Source organism: Nerophis lumbriciformis, linkage group LG28, assembly GCF_033978685.3.
Source record: "Nerophis lumbriciformis linkage group LG28, RoL_Nlum_v2.1, whole genome shotgun sequence".
Taxonomy (NCBI): Eukaryota; Metazoa; Chordata; class Actinopteri; order Syngnathiformes; family Syngnathidae; genus Nerophis; species Nerophis lumbriciformis.
The window spans coordinates 14,527,767-14,545,191 of NC_084575.2; the positions used below are offsets into that span (position 1 = coordinate 14,527,767).

General features: G+C 37.9%; 1 protein-coding gene across 11 annotated transcripts in view; it reads right to left on the reverse strand.

Moving 5' to 3' along the window:
- LOC133570882 (inositol 1,4,5-trisphosphate-gated calcium channel ITPR1) overlaps positions 1-17,425 on the reverse strand; it is a 185,612-nt gene that overhangs the window by 77,896 nt on the left and 90,291 nt on the right. For 3 of the 11 annotated variants that reach the window (XR_009810255.1, XM_061923668.1, XM_061923663.1), the window contains exons 34-41: positions 17,215-17,343; positions 15,778-15,804; positions 15,348-15,468; positions 15,007-15,191; positions 14,797-14,945; positions 14,607-14,718; positions 13,053-13,088; positions 2,524-2,568 (exon numbers count right to left, since the gene is read on the reverse strand). Coding sequence is in view for 10 of the 11 variants with exons in the window: in XM_061923668.1 (XP_061779652.1) it covers positions 2,524-2,568; positions 13,053-13,088; positions 14,607-14,718; positions 14,797-14,945; positions 15,007-15,191; positions 15,348-15,468; positions 15,778-15,804; positions 17,215-17,343 (804 nt within the window). In the remaining variant the exon portion in view is untranslated. Of the gene's footprint in view, positions 1-2,523; positions 2,572-13,052; positions 13,089-14,606; positions 14,719-14,796; positions 14,946-15,006; positions 15,192-15,347; positions 15,469-15,777; positions 15,805-17,214; positions 17,344-17,425 lie in introns of all 11 variants that reach the window. The other 8 variants (XM_061923664.1, XM_061923670.2, XM_061923667.1 and 5 more) reach the window with 5 other exon arrangements.

Below are 17,425 nucleotides of genomic sequence, written 5' to 3' on the forward strand. Positions count from 1 at the left end.
GTTTATTTTTATTTTTTTATTAACTGTACAAATGCTGTGGCTGTATTTCATCCATCCATCCATCCTTACATTTTCTACCGCTTGTCCAGGGTGTACACCGCCTTCCGCCCGATTGATTGTAGCTATATTTCATGTATTTGCTAATTCTATGCTAAAAAAAACTCACCCCTGTTACTCAAATTGCTTATCTTCATCTAAGTCACCTTGCCTGGGATGGGCCAATACACATTCTGAGTTGTTTAATATGAGTATATCAGATTAAGAGTTGAAAAAAGTAAGAAATTGAAGTTTATGTTGAAAGTGTTACAATGAGTAAATGGCACTGATGCGGTGGAATGACCCCGGGCTGCCCCACCTTATACACAGATCACACACTGTGGGTTGGGCCCTGTGATCCATGGGGAACCGTTTTGGATGAATAACCGCATGTACAATGTCAATTACTAAGTGACAGGGCGCTTCGTATGAAATTTTACCACAAACGCAGTCGTAGCCGCTTCCTGCTTTGTTAGTAATTAAAAAATTATGGCAAATTTCCCTGAATGTAACTCTGGCTTTCCTTTTTAGTGTAAAACATGCATCAAATAACATTTATGTTTCATAAAAAAAGTATACATACCCATCCATCCATTTTCTACCGCTTATCTCTTTCTAGGTCGCGGGGGGTGCTGGAGTCTATCTCTGATACATACATTTCACTTAAATAAAAAAGTGTTGTTGTTTTTTTTTAAATGGCCAGCTTCAAGTTAATCTAGGGGCAACCCTGATTGGCCCGTTTAATATTTTGGTGTAGGAATTGATTTGAATCGGTTGAAAAATGTTCAAAGAAGAGTTCCTTGTGTCATTTGATTCATAGAAAATGTAGAAATTCTTGAAAAGTGGGAATTTAATGGCGTGAAAGATTGTTATATAATCCGGAATGAGCAGGTTTTTTTTAATGTTTGAATGATTTGGCATGCATGTTCTGAAAGAACTGAACATTTTAATGTTGGAATGGTCTCTTGAGAAATGTGGAAGTAGTTACAAATACTAACAGTAACATGTATAAATGCTCTTCAGCAATCACGCAGAACGGGCCCTTTTTGTAAAATTTTTCCAGCATCTTTCTTTCTGCCCAGGCCGTTTATACCCACACTTGACACCGACTGACTTGACTCAAGCTGTCATGCAGCTGCTGACTCTCACAAACTCGTGTCATGATTGTGTTGTGCTGTCGGGTCTGCCTGACCTCGTCCTCTCCCTAAGAAGTAATTGGTAATGAATGACATCGCCCTCACACTGTGGCTTTATTTGCAACTTCTCTAAAAAAGAGCATATACAGCACACCTTCAACACCTGCTGTTTATGATGCAATAGGGAACTGCTCATAAGTCCATCCGTATGAGGATTACTTTTTTAATTAATAAATCCAGCAAAATTCTAGGCTGTCACCTATAACGTTTTTTTTGGGGGGGAGCTTTATCCTTTTCCATCATGCTCTAGCTCAGGGGTGTCAAATGTATGGACTGCGGGCCGGATTAGGCCCACGAACAGGTTTTATCCGGCCCGCGGGATGAGTTTGCTAAGTATAAGTGAGGTGAAGTGAATTACATTTATTATAGCGCTTTTTCTCAAGTGACTCAAAGCGCTTTACATTGTGAAACTCAATATCTAAGTTACATTTAAACCAGTGTTGGTGGCACTGGGAGCAGGTGGGTAAAGTGTCTTGCCCAAGGACACAACGGCAGTGACTAGGATGGCGGAAGCAGGGATCGAACCTGCAACCCTCAAGTTGCTGGCACGGCCGCTCTACCAACCAAGCTATACCGCCCCAAAAAATTAGCCGGAATATTTGAATGAAAGAAACCGCTGTTCTAAGTGTGTACATTAGATGTCGCAATAGCATTTCTTTGTATCTTTTTAGAAGATGCTACATATGTAAAAAATAAAATAAACCACCTGATGTTAGTACAGTATCAGTCGAGGAAAATGATCAAACTACATAAATAACATACTGTAATTTTATTTTGGTATTATTTTTTTATCTTGATAGATTGAAAATTAACACCAATTAGTTGACTGATGAACATTATCACATCATTTATTCAGAAAGTATAAATAACGACAAATAAAGATAGAATACTATTAACCGCAACATTTAAGTGTAAAAAAAACCCAACAACAACATTCTGATTTGTACATTTTCAGGATGTGCTTGTTCTATTTTGAAACAAAGAAAACAATCTGAAGTTGTCTTTATTTTGCCGTGATTTTACCAGTCCGGCCCACTTGGGAGTAGATTTTTCTCCATGTGGCCCCCGATCTAAAATGAGTTTGACACCCCTGCTCCAGCTAAATCTGATGCTTAACAAGAAAAGCTGGCATAATGTGGGGGTCCTGACTCAATATTATAGAGTCCAATGGAGATAAATGGCTACTTGGTGTCAAATACGACTTTTCTTTCCACGTTTGGATACAACCAAATTTTTTAGAAGTGGGAGTTCTTGGATCTCAGCAGAGCGGCCATGTTTTGCGAGAACTTACCCTTTTCTGGTCCTCCAACAGCTTCTCAGGCTCGTTCTGATCCAGCTGCTGGGTGCCGTGTCCAGTGTTAGGCCAAACAGATGCAAGCACAGAGGTTAATGTTCATGCGTCAAGCTTAAACAAGTACAGCACGACACTATCAAGTCCATGCAAACGGCCATGCAAAAGTCGAGTGAGAGTGAGTTGCCAGGACTTTGCCAACAGACACAATTGTGATGGGTTTAGTTGTACTCAACGAGGAGACGCAGGCATGCATGACTCACACAAAGTTAAAATTATTTGGTTGAAATTTCAGGATACACTAACTTTTACAGGTGAATTCTTCAAACAATCCAGTGCTATTCAACTAGCTGCCCCCTGGCCAAATCCGGGCCGGGAACAACAACAGACTGTCCCCCGTGCTCAGTACAAAACATTTCTGCAGAAAAAACACTAGGGCACAGAACAAGACCACCCCAGCCAAAGACATTACAATAATATCTAAACGCGGACATTTATTTATAAAAATATGGACAAGCTGCTGATGGTAACTTTTACGGAAAAGCAGCTTGAAAGGGATATCTTAGAAGTTTGTTCTCCATCGTAAATGTTGTAAATTAATATTGCAATACTTCATAAAACTACGCAACTATGTGATGCCTTACATTGCATTGTATGCATGTTCGAAATAAACAAACTGAACTGAACTGAAACAATGTATTAGATTTTTTTGCAGTTGATCTTTACAAACAGCCAAGTGTTCCCATAGAGGAACTGTACCAGTGTTACACATTGCTTGTGTTCTTATCATGACTAATGGTTTGGTGAAGTAAAACTTTAAGTATGGTAGGCTCTTTCATTGACATTTTTTTTTTTACATTCTAAGGGCCAACATCCACTACAGTGGACAATTATCGTATTTTTTGGACCATAAAGCACAACTTTTTTGCCAAGCTACGAACCTTGCGGCTTATACAAAAGTGCGGCTAACATATGGATTCTTCTTCATTGACGGCAAAATTATGGAATGATTAAGCAAAGAAATCTAACAATGTATTACAATGATCCACTTTAAGAAACTGTTTAAACTCAAAGTGTTTACAAAGGAAGAAGACTCCCGATAAACATCTTGAACCTTATTAAAAATGGAGAACATCTTATTCATCTCACATAGGATGAATAAAGATATCAATTACTTTCTGTTTCGTTTGATCAGCCATTTTACAGGCACCGTTTGGAAACTATTAAAGTGTTATAAATATTTAATTGATATATATATATATATATATATATATATATATATATATATATATATATATATATATATATATATATATATATATATATATATATATATATGTATGTGTGGGAAAAAAATCACAAGACTACTTCATCTCTACAGGCCTGTTTCATGAGGGGGTTCCCTCAATCATCAGGAGATTTACACTTTTTGAGGGAACCCCCTCATGAAACAGGCCTGTAGAGATGAAGTAGTCTTGTGATTTTTTTCCCACACATACATATATTGCGCTCTACTACGGTATCGAGCACTATTTTTTGGATAACCTTATTAAGACATATATATATATATATATATATATATATATATATACATATATATGGGAAAACAAATTTTCTTCTAAAATTTAGAAGGTGCAGCTTATATACCTGTGCGTCTTATAGTCCGTAAAATACGGTCATTGTATTATGCATAACGTGGTTAGTTTAAAAAAAATATGTTACTCTGACACAAGACATAGACTAACAACAAGTGTCCACTGCAGAGGACGCTAGTTGTCAAAATAAGAATACAGGTGAAGAGAGAAGCTTTCTGAAAATTTGGCCTCTAGAACAATTTAGTTGAATTTTTAGTAGATTTTTTTTATTTATTTGAAAGCACATGTCCTTCTGTTCAATGTTTCACTGCTTTTTGCACAACTTGCCATTCTCTAACAAGGGGCCGAACCAAATTTATAACACAAACAAGTAACATTTTAGGTCACAGAAATACAGTAAGTCGCTATGTACAGTGGTGCCTCAACTTAAAAAAGTGCCCAAACTTAAGAGTGATTTGAGATAAAAGCTGTCTCTCGACTAAATGTTATGCTTTAATTTACAAGCAAACATTTTAATTAAAAGCATCACCGCATTTAGTTGGCGTAGCAAATGTCACAGTTAACCCTGTAAGAGCCGCACAAAACATCTTTACTGGATAGCATTCGCTTTAAGCTAAAAATAGACCTAACTTGGTTTTTCCAACCATTGGAAGGAAGAAAGTTAGTGTGAAGGAAAGTGCTCAGAAGAAGAAGTGGATGATATTCATTGATTTAAAGACATTTTTAGTGGCAATGAGCACATACTGTTTGAAGCCTGGCAATGGCGGGCTACTGATGATCAACTGTTAGTCGTCGTTTTGGTCTCATGATGTCAAAATGTGGTCTCTATGAATAAAAGGACTGTTCAAATACTAATTCTAGATCAACCAGGACATTTATTGGTCCATTCAAGGCTCACACAATATTTTAGGTCACCCTGACACATCACCCAAAAGTCAAATATCCATAACCTTTTGTGAGTGGTTTTCCTTTAAAGAAAAGTTACCATAAGAGTAAACGAGTTAATCACACTATTCCACCAACTTTACACAAACATTCAGACAAAAGGCATGACGCATTAAAAGATCACACCAAAATACGGTGACAGGTCATGTAAACTTGTTTGTTGGGGTGTTCTTTCACAGACTAACTTTGCATGTGGTTCTTTGTAATTAAAAAGCCAACATATTCTGGTTTAACGCTACTGACACAAAAAAGAATCACTCACTTTTCAAGTTTAGAGTTGACAGAACACACACACACACTTTTGAAACACAGGAGAAGGATTATAAAAATAAAAGCAAGTGTAAACTGAAATCTGCACTGACATTTAAAAGTCAGAGATGAGTAAACAGAAGGTGAGATGACGCACATGATCAAATAGCGACCAAAGGGAAATGTTGTTTTTCTTGTGTTTGTTATCTTCAAAAGTGCTTTGAAGTATGAGAATCCACAGGCTGTACAGTAAGTACAGTGGGTCAAACTACTACGAGGCAATGCTCCACACAAGCAGTTATGTAAAAAAGGCAGGGGTAGGCAGGGTAGAGTGGGGGAAAAAATCGGCGGGGCGAGGGGCAGAAGGGGTTAGAGTTACATAATCAATCCAAAAGGAACCAGGTCACTAAACCAGTGACACAGAGCCGCTTACAGCAGCCATCTGTCACGACAATGCCGAGTCCAAGAGAGGGCAACAAACACTGACACTTTAAGGGCTCAACTTGTCAGTCAAAGTCAAGAGTATATTTTACCTGTAGTGTGTCAGGGTGTGTCTTCTGCATCTATGTGGTGTCAAGGCTTTACTGCTAACACAAGCTCCAACGATGCATGTTGCAGAGAACTGTACACAATTTTGATCACTTTATACCGTATTCTTCGGACTATAAAGCGCACTTAAAAGGGGAACTGCACTTTTTTGGGGAATTTTGCCAATTGTATATAATCATTATGAAAGAAGTGACGGATTAATTATTTTTTTAATGCATTCTAAATTTTAAATATACGTAAATAAAAGTCTGTTTACAGCGCAGCCAATGGGAGGTCCTCTATTCCGCCCATATAATCTAATACATTTAAAAAGCGGCAACAATACTCCATTTACATTTCTTGACTTGAATATCAACCAAGTATTAGTGATATTGTTATTATAAGCGCTAACGCAGACAAACTATTCATAGCGGCAACGTGATCACTACCGTGTATGCCTATGTTGACATCATCGAGTGGTCTGCTGTTTCCTCACTTCCCTGCTCCTAGGAAGTTTCTTGTAGATCAAAAATCATGCATCTCACCTGAAAAGTAGATGGCTGAAAATATAATCCGACAAGTTGGGACACTTTGACAGTCATTTAACTGGTGAGAAAGACACGAAAAGCGCTTGTGCTTGTAACCCCACCAACCCCCGGGCTCCCACTGCTTCTTTGCGAGGTTTATGAGATATTCTTCATCTAAATGAGAATATATGAACATCATAGCAGACGGCAAACTAGTGACAGCAGACCTTATACAGTAAGTGATGTTTTATTGTTTGTTGGCTCTCATAAAGTCTGCAGTGAGTAATAATCAGTGATGAAGGAAAAAAACCTAACGTTGTGATGCGTTTTTGAAATTATGCGCCGCATATACTTAAAATGATAAAAAATACCTAAATATTAAATGTTGTTATTAATGTGCCCGTTACTACATTACATATATACTTACACCATGCATATAATCAGAATCAGAATCATAAATACTTTATTAATCCCCGAGTGGAAATAGAGAAGCCCTAATGGAGGTTTGTGGATGTTTTTTAAAGGGCTTTCTCGACAGAATTGAGCGGCTCCCATTGGCTCCACTGTAAGTGAACTTTGATCGCATTTACTTAATATTTAGAATGCATTAAAAAAAATAACATCCATTGTCATGTCTCTCATAATGATTGTGAACGATAGGAAAAATGAAAAAAAGTGCAGTTCCTCTTTAAAATCTTTTAATTTTTTCAAAAATCGACAGTGTGCCTTATAAGCCGGTGCGCCTAATGTACGTCTTAATTCTGGTTGTGCTTACCGACATCAAAGCACTTTTTTTTTTTTTTTTGGTACATAGTGTAATGATAAATGTGACCAGTAGATGGCAGATAAGATGTGTGGACTGCAGGTTGACGCTACCAAGTTTATTGTTTATAGTTTATTGAATGGATCCCCATTAGCTGACGCCAAGGCAACTGCTAGTCTTCCTGGGGTCCATATAGGAGCATACAAAATTAAACATGCATTACCAGACATTATACAATGTAAAAATACAACATAAGATAAAAAGCTAGTTTAAACCATCCATCCATCCATTTTCTACCTTTTGTCCCTTTTTGGGGTCGAGGGGTAGTTAAAACCAGTATTAAAAATTCATGTCATGTGGGCAGCTGCAATAGGTGTATCTTCACAGCTGTCTTGAATGACAATTTACTACTTTGTGAGAGATTAATGTGAGATGGCAACCCATTCCAGAATGATGTACATTTATACATGACTATGTTTGAGGAGATTGGTCCTGGGAGCAGGAAGTGCCAAATAGCCATTGCTGGCATTCCTAGTGTCATGAATATGTGTGTTAGTTGATTATAAAAACTGTTTGTAAAAGTAATCTGGTGATTGATCTAAAATGATAGTTCTAAAGAACATAAGGAAACTACAATGCATCTTTTGTTCAACAGACAACCAGGACAGGCGTGAATGCATAAATGAAATATTAGTGCGCAAAGAACATTTAAGTACCAGTCTAGCCGCTCTGTTCTGAACAAGTTGCAGTTTGTTCAGGTCAGACTTAGTTGTAGCGGACCATATTATAGGACAGTAATGAAGATGACAGAAAACCAAGGACTGTATGACTTGACCCATTGTTGAGGATGTCAAGAAGGTGGAGCACTTCCTGACCATGGCTAAACCTCTTCCCATTTTCATTGAAATACCATCAATATGATCGGACCATTACAGTTGACTGTCTAATAGCACACCAAGTAAGTACCCGTAAGCAAGCAACAGCAAAACCTTGATGTTTCATTGAGAATATACAACATTACACATTGAGCCTAAAATCTGTCAAAATGTTTTAGTACAACGTTGGTAAGCTACAAAGCCGCACCGCTTGATGGAATGCGAAGCACTGTGACTACAGAAGTGAGACGTACTGTACTTCAACATACGGGTATTATTATGGTGTGTGTACAAGGACCCAAAATGTCACTTATTAGGAGACAAATTATCTGGCCTTTTGTTTCGCAATGTTATGCAAAACCAACTTTTTTGAAGATGGTCTGTAAATCATTATCTATGTAACATTTTGACCAACGAACCACCATTACATGTTATGTAGACCATAAGGAAGTGTTTTAAATGTAAAAAAAATAAAATCTTAATATGACTCCTTTAATGCGCCTAATAATCCTGTGCGCCTTTTGTATGAAAATCGACCTGCTCATCGGTAGTGTGCCCTACGGTCCGAAAAATACGGTACATTTAAGCTAATTCACTATTGCATCTGCACGTGGAAGGGGTTACCGGTACACGCTTTGTGCACGCGGATCTCATCATCTAAAAACAAGTCCGCGAACGCCACATCAAACCCAAACAGTGAATGCAGCTTGAATGCACTTGATGGTCTCAGCGCCGACCACAGAAACCAGCCAGCAACCCCTCACAGCTGCCACATCCGCCTTGACTGCAACACATTCTATTCAACTGGAAACTCCCCGGGACAAACCCACCGCTTACAATCACAACCCTGACTTCAATAAGATGACGTCTATGTGACAGGCACAGACTCTGGATTCTACAGAATGTTTCTCTGAAAGTACCGAAACAAATACGTCTTTGTATGCCGCAGCTGAAACAGTAGCGGGATACACAAGCTCTGGGGCTTACCACTTGCCTGCTTCCTGTGGGAAAACTGAAAAACATGTATATTTTGCAACTTTCATTTTGACTGCAACTGACCTATTTTACCGAAACTGCGTTTGTTTTTCAAGTAAATGAACTTACTGCAACCAGCAAAAGAGAGATCATGTGATAAATATTTGGGAAAGAGCTGGGAGGCAAAAGGAAGAAAGAACGACTTACTCTAAACAACAAGGGCTTGCGTAATAAGACCACACACGCATGCGTGCGCACACACATGCACAGGTCCAGGTGAAGAGGCGATCTTCAGAGTAAAAGCCCAACAGTGTGCTCAATTTCTTATATACTGTAAGTCTGAAAGTCAATGTCAGTGATATTTAACAATTGGGTAGTGTGCATTTCCTAGTAGTGTGTCATTCGGCCACAAACATACAATCCAGGACTAAATATTAGGGATACCTGCACAATCTAATCGGCTCCAGTCCAATAAAATATAAAACATTTGTCCTTACAACGATAATGATCATGATTGACACTGTCAAAGTATTGATTTGATTAGATCAATGCAATAGTGTAGGGCTGTGCCATTTTGTGGTGTTTGTAATATTTTTGATAATTTCAAGTATATAAGACTTATATATGGTGACAGCAACCCTCCAAACTCAGAAATGATGCAAAACTAATACCACATAAACACCGTAAAACAAATTCAACGAGGAAATGTATTTACGAACGCTGCAGGATAAAAAAACGAATGCTTCAAATGACAAAAAAAACAACACACAGCTCCAAACAACTGCATGAGAGGAATGCTGAAAGGTCACTGAACTGAATCAAACAGAATTTAGCCACGGCTATCATGGATATCCAGAAGAAAGTTACATTTTTTTAAATATGTCTTTGTAAAAATTAGTTGAGCTATAATACTGTAAAATATTACGTCTTAAATCTTTAAAGACGGACAATTCTCTCATATATGAGATTTAGGGGTCTGTTGCATCATTTTATTTTGTAGCCTTTAGGTGTTTCTTGTTTGTTTTTGTTTTTTGCTTTGAGTCATTTCTGTTTTTGGAGCCTTTGAACGTTGCTGCACAATTGCCACCGTATTATTAGAAACACCCCTCAGTTTGTTGTGTTGCAACAAAAACACAATATTGAATGGTACCACGATTCAATCAGATTCTGATTCCCGGGGTGACGATTCAATTCAGAACCGATTTTCGATTCAACAAGATTATCGATTCAAACAGGTTCTTGCAATGTATTATTTGGTATAGTTATTACAAAAAAACTTTTTCAAAACAGGTTACATGTTACAAAAACTCCCTTTGGTTACTGAAGTATGCAGCGAGAAAGCATGGAGATGACCAAAAAATATATATTTTTAAGATTGATTATACAAAAAATTTAAAAAAAAAATAGATTTTTGAAAATTACGAATTGATTAAGAATTGGAATTTAAATAAGAATCACGATTAGATTTTTTTTTGTATAAATAAAGATATTGCATCTAATTAACTTGAGCATGTGTACCTAATGTTGTGACCTGGGATTTAATGCCATAAGTCATCTCCAAAGTGTGTGTGTGTGTTCTTGTATTTCTACCCTTCTTGAGACACAGGAAAAGTATCTTCCATATGAGGACCGGTGAACAAGTTAGGATCATGGTCCCAATACGCAAAACCAATGTATATCAAATAAAGAATGTCTCATTTGCATCCCTGGTGGTGAAATCTATCTAAAATTAGGGTGGTCCCAAAAAGGAGGGATTTTTCAAATTGACTGTGTCAGTTTTAAAAGTGCTCTCCCTCTGGTCAACAAATGGAATAACAAGTGTGTGTAAACATTTGAAGTGCTCCCCCTCTGGCCAACATATGTAATAACAAGTGTGTGAAAGAAATTGAAATGCGCCCCCTTTGGCCAAAATTAATTTAAATGTATATAGAGACATACTGTAATAACTTGAAACAAATAATGAAGATTAAAAACCAATTACAATGTTTTATAAAAGCTTACCTTTTTTATATTTGCATAGTATATATATATTATTAATGTTGTAAAGACAAATCTTTATATATCTAGAAATGGTGGTCCTAAAGAGGTAGGCATTTTCGGAGGTCTCAAGAAGGTAACATATACAGCAATGTGTGTGTGTGTGTGTGTGTGTGTGTGTGTGTGATTGAAAATAACTTAGAATTGTTAAATAATAGATGGTGTCACCGGTTAATAGGGCCGCAGGCTGACACATGGATGGATAGGCACGTTTCTGCGCAACTGCCACGTTTATGTCAAAGATGCTTTGAATGCAGACAGACAGGAGATACAACACATGACAGGTGTGCGTGTGTGCTGGGGGGCTTTATACCCTCTGCATCTTCACAAACCCATTTATAGACACGGGTGCACACATAGAGCATGGGCAAATAGATCCTGCACACTTTTACCCACAATTACAGCTGAAGGTCACGCAGCAGCAGAGGCTGAGTTCCAGGAAAGGGAGGGGGGGAAAAAAAGAAAGCCGGGTTCTTATGTAACCTCAGCCCAGAGTTGGAAGGGGCCCAGGAATCGTGTAGTTTGCAGGAGGGGGAAACTAGGACACAGCCTCAATGACTGCCACTGTCGTCACAGTTCCGCACAACTCATTAATACAAGCATATAGTATGAACACACACACACACATGCACACACAGCCACAGTGCCACCTATCGTCACTGTCAGGAAATACAAGGGAAACACCCTTCACATGACTAGATACTACTGGCATAAACATTGATGAAAAGAAGCAAAGAGAGGAATCCGAGTGCTGTGACTTAGACTGTTTTACCATCATCGTTTTTGCAAAACCAGATTTCCATGACATGTGGCGGAACAGACATTAACAACCACCCTAATGCACAATATATATTTCTTCATTATTTCTTTTTTTGTATTTTATTTTGTATTTAGTTATTTACTTTTTTGTGTTTTCTTTCACCATCACATAAACTATCTATATATTGTTACACACTCTTTACTCTTATCTTTCCCTATTAGAAAACAGTAGGCCAGAACACGGATAAAAAAATCATCATCCATTCCAGTGGCATTTCAAAAAAACTTTATCGATATAAAGTCACTTTTACTGGTTGTCATGTCCATTTTGTCCAATCAGACACATGAAAAAGCAACCACAGCTGACTTGGTAATGCCTCTTCGTTTAAAACTAGATTTGGCAACCAGTTTGCACTCGCTCATTAACACACTACAGTCCATAAATATGGCTTCTGGTTACAAGTCCATGCAGTAAATGGCATCGTAACTCTGCTTCTTAACACACATTCTGCATCTGGTCTGCCAGAGCATAAAACAACGTAGCAGGAGGGACCAATGTTACAACCAACAACGTTGTCGCTATACTTAGTGAGGATTCAGACCCTTGAAGATTCTCTTTATCAAAAAAGTGGGAGCATCTATAGATTTTTCCTGATCTTTCTGGATAAATTTGAGACCAACACGAAAATACGTATTGCTCTTCTCGGTCTACTCTACCTATTTGTGGGCAGCTCAGTATTGTTTATGACACAAAAATAAAATAAAAAAAATAAGCAAAAGAAGTTTAATTTGTGTTAATAAACACATTTGTTTTGCTTACTTTTTGTCACTGTTATTGCGTCCATACAAATCACATACATATGCATCATACCAATTATGCAGATTAATGATAGTGGAATTTGGTCGTTATTCAATGTGGTTATTTTTCATAATCGATGTATTTGTACCATGGCTTCACCTAATGACCTCTGTTTGTTTAACAGTAACACGTTTTGAAATAAAATTTGACATGATAGGAGCATTCAACTGGATTAATGTTGACAGTGAATAAATGCCAGAGCAGAGAACAAGTGAATCACCTGGCATTAACTAAACTAAACTCCATAGACTCCATTCTCCCTTTGCCTCTTCTGACCATTTACTACAGAACTAGTCTCTGGGGTCAGACTAACTACAATACGTAGCCTTAGTAGCAGCTATGGTTACTAAAGACGTACAGTACGAGCGCCTACAAGGACCAAAGGAATATCATGGAGGGGGAAAAAAAACGAATAACCTTTGTCATATCCATCTCATCATCAAAGGCCCTGAGCTGAAAGAGAGCAGAAGGTTTGCAGGGTTAGATAACAGTCCAGGAAGGAGGAAGGAGCAGAGGTCAACAACCCAGCATGCATGACATGTTAGTTAAGTGATTAATGTGGACACACTCCTCCTTCAGAGCCTCATAAAGGAGTATTCGTCAACGCATATTACCCGCTGATTAAATTAGCCTCATTGGACTGTTGGCTGATTGTAGAAGTTTCCGGCAAAGTCACAGGGTTGGAGACTGATAAAAGGGTTCAAAATTCTTCAGAGTAACAGTTTTTGTAAAAAAATATAAAACAACAATATAACTAAACAAATAGAATTTCATGGTGTACACCAAGAAATTATATTTGTTTAGTTTATTTGTTTATCAACAGTGGAATATTTCTTAGTTCTTGTGCACAGAGCTGATATAAATGATCAGTTAAAATAAAAGTACTTGTTTCATTTCTATTCATTGGCTTTTAGATATACTCTATAAAGTCTGGACAGTAGACATAGGAAAATATGCATGTTTGATACTTAAGCACAAATAAGAATATCCTTCCATCCAACCATTTTCTACCGCTTGTCCCTTTCTGGGTCGCGGGGGGTGCTGGAGCCTATCTCAGCTGCATTTGGGCGGTAGGCGGGGTACACCCTGGAAAAGTCGCCACCTCATCGCAGGAAAGCTCTGTCATCTGGGAGGAGGTCCTCCACATGAGAGGAGCCAAAGGAGGTGGTTCGGGTATCTGGTCAGGATGCCACACGGACGCCTCCCTGGGGAGGTGTTTAGGGCACGGGGAAGACCCAGGACACATTGAGAAGACTATGTCTCCCAGCTGTCCTAGGAACGCCACGGGATCCCTCGGGAGGAGCTGGACAAAGTGGCTGGGGAGCAGGAAGTCTGGGCTACTCTGCTGAGATTGTTGCCCCTGTGACCCGACCACAGATCAGCGGAAAAAAATGGATGGATGGATATATGTTTATGTGTATATATATATATATATATATATATATATATATATATATATATATATATATATATATATATATATATATATATTACAATATTTATAAAAATAAATAAATAAATACATACAATACAATAAAATAAATCAATAAAATTATGTATAGTTCTCTTCTGTATACATACAGTACATATAATTAAAAAATATGCATATTGCCTACATTTATACACACACACACATGCACATTCATACCCACACTCCCACACCCACACACCCACACACCCACACACACACACGCACGCACACACTTTTGGAATCTTACATCTTTTTCAAAAATGTAATTGCAACAATGAAAAAAAATCATATGTATGGATTTTATTATTAATACAATTGAAAATAGAATTGGTTCTACTCATGTGCAGGCTTGCAGAATTAAAATGCAAAACATTTCAAAAACACTGATAATACACTGAATAAAGTGAGCATTATTAAAATTCCTGAAACAGCTGTTGCATTAGATCTTATCAGATATAAATACTGGGAAAAAAATTGTCCGGTGAGCATTTGTCTCCTACCTTCTCTCCATAACCACGGTCTTTAGTCATCATCTCTCGAAGTGTTTGCAGAACTTTGATGCACAATCTCTCCTCATTTTCCTCCAGCAGCTGCTTGGTGTGTTTGATCAGTCTACATAAGTACATTCATTAATATATCCTATTTGTACCCTAATTAAAATACAACAGATTCAGTATTTGTCTATCTTACTTGCATATGAAGCCTCCGCTCTCGCATTTCTTGCGCGAGTCTGTGTTTTCTGGGAATAGTAGTTCAGGTCGATGCAACACATCCACAAGGACAGACAATTCAGCTTGGACCAAAGGACGCAGGCGGTCCTCCAGCGCTGACACAATGTCCTACATCCCACACACACAGTGTTACTCTCCAAACATGTCAATATACAAACCTATCCTGTACCTGCAGACGTTCAATGATGTTTCTGTAGTCTCGTGACGCCGTCACCACGGAGTCCCTACGGGCAGCATTGCGAGCAGAAAGTCTCCAGCTCATTGCTGTCTTCTGAACAATATTGTTTGATTTCACAAACAGGTTGTTCACCTGGTTGTCAAGGTCCACAGGGATGGCTATGGCCCTCCCTTTGGCTGGCGGGAACACAAACACATATGCAATCAGACCAATTGTGTTGAACAAGAAAATGCATTGAAAGACCCGTAACTTAAGAGTTTCAAGTTTTCTCGCAGTGGGCTGTTTTAGAGCTGGATTAAGGTTTTTATGTATATGATGTGGATTGATCTTACCAACATCGGACAGGACTTTGATACAGTTCTCCACACAGCCTTTCTGGACAGGGAATAGCCAGTTGCAGTGGTAGACCCTGAACACCGCCTGCAACAGCTGCACAAACACTGGCTGTCTGGTCTGAGAAAATAAATGGCACCCAAAGATTATTTGTTTCCTCTTTTTCAAAAGACAAGAAAGTCGGCACTCCTCAACACAAAACACCTCAATCTACTGCATAGACATATACCACCTCAAAAGTTTTGAGACCAGCATGCTTGACTAGTGGTGCTTTTACTCCTGACCCGAATAACAATAGTTGAGCACTTGCCCAAATGTGATTCCTCAATGGTGACACACAGAATAATTCCACTAGGGACACACATCTAGCAACCCTAAAATCTGCAACACCTCCAAGTGAGCAACACCGCTACTGAATGAAACAAATACCTGGAATAGCTTCCCCAACAGAGTAGCCTGTAGCAGAGAATACAAGCAGGAAATAAATGAAACAAATGTCAAACATAAAGATGCTAAAACTAATCCACTGTACAGTAGGTCAATATATCCATGAGTAAGATCGGCCAATACCGATCACATGTATTAATTTCACATTTTTTAATAATTTTTTGGTGAGTGCTATTGACAGTTTAACAATAAAACAATATTAAAACTTGTTCCTTTTTCTCTTTTACTACATGTGATTTTTTGAGTAACAGTATACCATAAAAAAAGCAAAAATTACCATCTTCATCTAACATAACTTTTGTAATCCAAACATCAGACGCGGGCTATTTGGTTGTAATAACATACCGTATGGGGAGCTTATCATCTATCCATGCTTACATTCTTTCTGTTGGCCACCAAAGGCACGACAGACATTAATAGACCGAGGCTTACATAATGTAACGGGTATAAAGAGAGAGAAACCCATAAATCATATTTGTCAACCATCTCATGTTAACTGCCCTTCTTGGAAAAGCCATTCGCTCCTCTTCTCTGCACTAAGCTTAATGATAGATACATGAGACCTGGAACAGGAGTGCACTGCATCCATTCAACGTGCTGTGCAGGATAAGTTGGGGTCGGCACAGGACAGCAAGGACTAGAATGACGTTCCTTGATATTATTCATGAAGAAACGTACTGAAAACTCTTGCACTGTTGCTTAATACATGAATTCACTGCTGAACCTCGTACCCCCCCCGGAGTTTTGTGGCAACAGATGTTGTGGTTTAACTAATAAACAATGACAAATAGTGAGAACATTGTCTTTTTGGCAATGATGCAAAGTTATTAATACACTATATATTATCGTGGATAATGTGCATTTGTAATATCATTACGATGCATTGAAGCTACAGCCATGATGATAACATTTATAATAACTTTAATTATTTGAATGTAATATATTTTCTTAAAATTTTATCCGTATTTAATTATTCTTATTTAATTATTTATGTTCACTTTTTACTTATTGGATTTTTAAAATACTTTTTATACTATACCTTGATTAACTTTTTATATAACTATTAATTCAGTTAATCATTTATTCATATATGTATTTACTTTAACTTTTTCCCCCCTTCACAATGCCGAAAATATGGGACTCCCCAAAAATCTGTCTGTTGCACATTTTTTTGAGAAAATTGTCAAATTTGAACACAGAAAGAAAACAAAATATCAGAAACAGCTGCAGCATAGAATAGAGATAGGCTTAGCTAAAATCTGCTTCTTCCTACTTCCTTTCAAACACTGAATTGTAAACATGTGATGTTTCTCAATGTTCAAACAAATAAAACCTTTACAATTAACATTTGTGTGTTTTTAAAGAGTTACTAAATAAAAATAAATGGATGCAACTATTTTCATAGTATTGATTTCACACCTGCAAGCTCGTGCTCTGGTCAGAAAAAGGTGAGCTGAAAAACGTGGTCACAATGCTCATGACCGTCTCAGTCACGTAGCGCTCCAGGATGGTGTCGGCGTGTTTGCGATCGCTCGTATTGTTGCAGACCTGCAGGCACATAAACATGCATATAAGGTATGAATTAAATCATTTGATCCAACTCGGATGTTCAGAGAAATTGCATCACTTC